Below are 4,314 nucleotides of genomic sequence, written 5' to 3' on the forward strand. Positions count from 1 at the left end.
CAATAAAGTTCTGTGGTGTTGGCCTACGTTCAAGACAGTTAGTGATATCTAGCTAGTGGTAGCTAAAATTGGTATTCCTTTGAAGAGATTTTTTTAGTGCCTATTTCACTACAGTGACTGTAAAGTTGTTTGCCAAATATCCTTTGCACAAATTGAGCTTGTCATCTTTAAAGCACTAGCTGGAGAAACAGCCAGGGAACTTGGCCATGGATAGGACATCTGAAGGAGAAAGGCTTTTTCTCCAAGTGCGTGACAGGGGTGAATGTTCTCACCTAGGCCTGGCAGGACCTGTAGAAGAAGCTTTGGGAGGGAAGGAGAGTGGGGAGAGAAACAAAAGCAAGTTTCTATGGGAAGTTAGTCCTGAAGTAGTAGCCTAAGTGACCTTATCCTGCTGCATGTGGGAATGTGCAAAACTTTTCTCCAGTGGATCATGGATTTTCTTTAGCCAGGAGTGGTGGAAGGAAAGTAACTGGAAACCACCTACTAACTTTACTGCCCAGATTTGCATCTGCCTTAATTTTTTTTGCTACTGCTACTTTGGAAAGCTGTGATGCCAGGCATATGCAACATGATTCATGTAGAAACTAGATGGCACAACCAGCAGAAGTTACATGCCCTTATTACTGCTAGAAGCTTATAGAGGACTCTGCATAAGAGCAGATGCTATATATTTTCTTAGCAGAGCACTGACTTTGGATATTTTGACTGTGGGTTGCCAGATTTATGTTTTGGTTTTTTTTACCCTTAATTGATGATTTGGTAGGAAGCCCAAATGACTCAGGAATAATGAGACAAACCAGGCTTAAAAAGCCTGGTGACACAAACTGTCAGTAGCCTAAAAATTACTTGGCAGAAATAGTACACACAGATTTACTTGAAATGTTTATTATTAGCTATGTATAATCACCCCCTCCTCCACTAGCCAGCCCTCATTTACTAACAGAGGAAGAAAAACAGTCATTGTGATATCTCATACTGCATGTGAAGTAAGTCTGGTAAACTGGTGGTAGCAGTTTTCATGGTGTAATAGTGTAAGGTTATTAGATGAACAGTACACTTTAAGTGGAAAAAAATAAATACTTACTTCAGAACTACGCACCCTCCATGTGACTGATAGCTAAAGAGTTTTGATATGTAAGGCAATAAGCCAGGCTTACAGGCTTGTTCAGGTGGCTTTCCTTAAACTTACAAAGGGACATAAATCATTGGCTGTTTTTCTCTTGCACTGTAATCAGTATTGGCATGTGTTGAGAGGTGACTGTATATCTGCAGCCTAGATCACGATACCTCTTAAACTTTAAGATGATTACTTCTAATATTTTGAGATACCTCTTTGTATTCACTTCCCTAGCTATTTCCCTACAGGGCTAGCCTAAAAATAAAAAGCCAGCATTTTAACTTAATTCTGAGGTACTGTATTTTAAACAAGACTTGATTAAAAAAGCTGCTCGAGTGTGGATTTTTATGTTGCCTTAACAGACCTTGCATCAGTCCCATCCTCTTTACATGTCTTTCTGAATATAAATATACACTATTGTAACTGTTCTACTATTTTAAAAGTTCAATGTTAAGATTAAACAATTTAAGGTTTTACAGATTCCGTAGTTAATGCATGTGACCAGTTAGACATAATTAAGACCGAAGTGTGCTTTAATGCTATTAATGTGAGTTTTGACTATTTTTTTTCCCAGTGGAATTTTCATATAGGAATGGTGAAAGTTTGCCTTCTGTATGTGCATGGATTTTGTTTAAGATGCCTAAATAGAATGTGGGAGGCTGCAGAAGTGCCAGGGACTGAGTAGCCTCAGCTTAAAACATTAACTGTGTGGTGGCAGTAAAGCAATAGAAAGCTGCACTTGCAGTAGGTTGCTACGAGAGTCATGTTCTTAACCACATGAAAGCTTAAGCTTGGCATTTCTTCATCAAAAGTAGTTGAGAATGTGCTGCTGAGTAATGCAAATTAGGCTTTTCGCTGTGGGCTGCATATTAGGATGCATTAAGAGCTTGTACTGTCTTTTGCACTGTTGTGGAAATTAAAACAGCTACCACATTTGAAAGGAAGGATTTCTTACATATTTGCGATTCCAAAAAGGTATAGGAAGGAAATTTTTTGACAGTGTAAAAAGAGGCACTGTCTTGTGGTTAGGAAGGTTTTTTTTTTGTTGGTGGTAGTTTTGTTTTTCCCCTTGAAAGCATTATTACATGATTGTAGAATGATGTCTGTTGTCTTCACTGGCAGACTTGATGTCCATCACTGACTGTTGCAGGGAATCACAAAAGATATCTTCGGTCCAAAGAAAATATCCCTGAAAGATATTACCAGGTATTTAAATTAGATTATTGCTTTATCAGAGCTTTAGCATGACATTCATTTCCAGTTGTGGGGTTCTTTTTTACCTTTTGGTGGGGTGTATGTGGAATTAGTGTGTTTGTGGGATGCCTTTCCAGCAATGCAAGTGCAGCTGCAGGTCTGTATGAAGATACTGTGTTTCTACCTCTGCTGGCCTGGTTTGGAAGTGATGGAAAAACTTTCATTGACTGACCAGAGTGCCAGGACTCCACCCTGGTATTTTAGCTTTGAGAAAGTAAACTTACCAAATACGTAATTTTAGAAAAATAAAGAGCTTCCGCACGTGCACGCATGCTGTTCAGTGCAATTTGTCCTGAGAGCAGACCTGCAAAGTAGGTCTTCAGTACCTCAAGATGGTTGAAGGAAGACCTCCTTACATATTTGTATCAAAGAAAAGGGCTTTCTTAGGCTGCTCAAAACTCAGAGGTTGAAGCTGGAAACCCAAAGTGTGCTTCAGGGTGAGGACACCATATCTGGTTTTAGGGAGAGTGAGATACAAAAAACTTATTTAAACCCTGCTCTCAGTTTGAATCTGAGGTTTCTAGCTTTAGAAGTCGTTCCCACTTGGTTCAAATCTAGTCCCCTATGGGAGTGCTGAAAAGTTGCCTTTTACTGGATTTTAGGGGACCTGAGAAACTTGGGTGGTAAGAGGAGCACATACAAAAAGTCATTTTTGCTTGCCTATATAATGCCATTGCATTTTAATGTCCCTGAAGTATTAGTAAGTTTTGAAGTGCTGATATTTTTAATCTGAATTTCCTGAAGAAAAGATGTTACTGGAAAGCTGAATGAAATAATACCTCTTAATAAGTTTTATTACTTCAAACCAGTATGGGCTGGTGGTGTTCATTAACTCAATTTTGTTGGGATGTACATTCTTTCTGTGAAACGAGAAAAAATCCACGTTCAGTGAGAACTTCACCGTCCAGCTTTGTCAGCAGTGCCAATGAGCCAGAGAAGTGTTGACCTTCTTGGGCTAAATCTTTTCTCTCCCTTGCTGGCATTTGTGAACCTCTCTTCCCCCCTGTGTGCTTGCTTTCTTTAAACAGCTGTCTTTACAGAATCATTTATTCAACTGACATATGTGCGTGCATCTTAGAATAGTAATACAGTTCTTTTCCGTGGAACAGAAATCAAATGGTTTTGTTTATGGTCCTGAAAACGTCTTCATTGCAAAGTGCTGTGAATAAAGATTTGATGTAGTTCTCAGTTTAGATCAAACAGAACAGTCGAAAGTTGGGTGATTTAAATGCTAAAGTCGTCTATAATAGGACATGCAGGTTTACAAAATATGCTTAGCAAGTTCTAGGTGAGCCCCTGAAAAACAAAAACTGAAAACTGGCAGAGTATCAGGTAATTGGCTATATCTTGATATAATTGCAAACCATCTGAAGTGATGCATTTCTTTAAAATGATAGCTTATTCCTCCAGTGGGAACTGTAAAATGATGGAAATACAATGGGTGGTCATATAGAACTGTACAAATGTGTATGAAATGAGCATGGTCTTACTTTGGGCAGCAGAGCAATTCATTCAAGCTGCAGTAACAGATCACCTCACAGCCCTTCCCTTCCCAAAAGTGATCTTGCAGACCTTCATCGATTTGTCGAAGGTTCTCCGTGCCTTCAGGGATGTTCTGACAGTTGTGGTCTTTGAGGGCCCTCTTGTAACAAGAGGGATGCCGGGAAGGCACCGCAGGGGTACCCAAGAGGGTGCTCAGCAGAAGCAGCGCCGAGACCATCTTCATTTTTGCGAGGCTTCCTGCAGTAGGATGCTAAAGAGAAATGAGGTACGTGACACAGGTATAGCTGTTGCACAGATCTCTTTCCCCAATTTTCTTTCTGGCTTGCATTTTTCTTTTCCTTCCTGTGAACTTTTGGGGGTTTGAGCCTCTGTGCTGGAGAGTGTTTTCTCCTAGGAGGTAAATAATATTGCAGCAGAATTGATATTCATTACTTTCTGTA

General features: G+C 39.7%; 1 protein-coding gene across 1 annotated transcript; it reads right to left on the reverse strand.

Moving 5' to 3' along the window:
• Positions 1 to 2,251: 2,251 nt before the first annotated feature.
• On the reverse strand, positions 2,252 to 4,097 carry SCRG1 (stimulator of chondrogenesis 1). The gene is made up of 2 exons (XM_009488752.1): positions 3,862 to 4,097; positions 2,252 to 2,306 (listed from the first exon to the last, which is right to left on the reverse strand). Exons 1-2 carry the CDS (start codon positions 4,095 to 4,097, stop codon positions 2,252 to 2,254), a joined length of 291 nt encoding a protein of 96 aa, XP_009487027.1.
• Positions 4,098 to 4,314: the final 217 nt, after the last annotated feature.

The sequence above is a fragment of the Pelecanus crispus genome, chromosome 4 (genome assembly GCF_030463565.1).
Source record: "Pelecanus crispus isolate bPelCri1 chromosome 4, bPelCri1.pri, whole genome shotgun sequence".
Classification (NCBI taxonomy): Eukaryota; Metazoa; Chordata; class Aves; order Pelecaniformes; family Pelecanidae; genus Pelecanus; species Pelecanus crispus.

What these genes read in the sequence shown, in the direction of transcription:
- SCRG1 (XM_009488752.1), bottom strand. Translation starts at nt 4,097, where the DNA reads ATGAAGATGGTCTCGGCGCTGCTTCTGCTGAGCACCCTCTTGGGTACC. An exon ending in GAATTGCTCTGCTGCCCAAA is followed by an intron (nt 2,307 to 3,861) that starts GTAAGACCATGC and finishes AATATCTTTCAG; the next exon opens with GGATATTTTCTTTGGACCGA.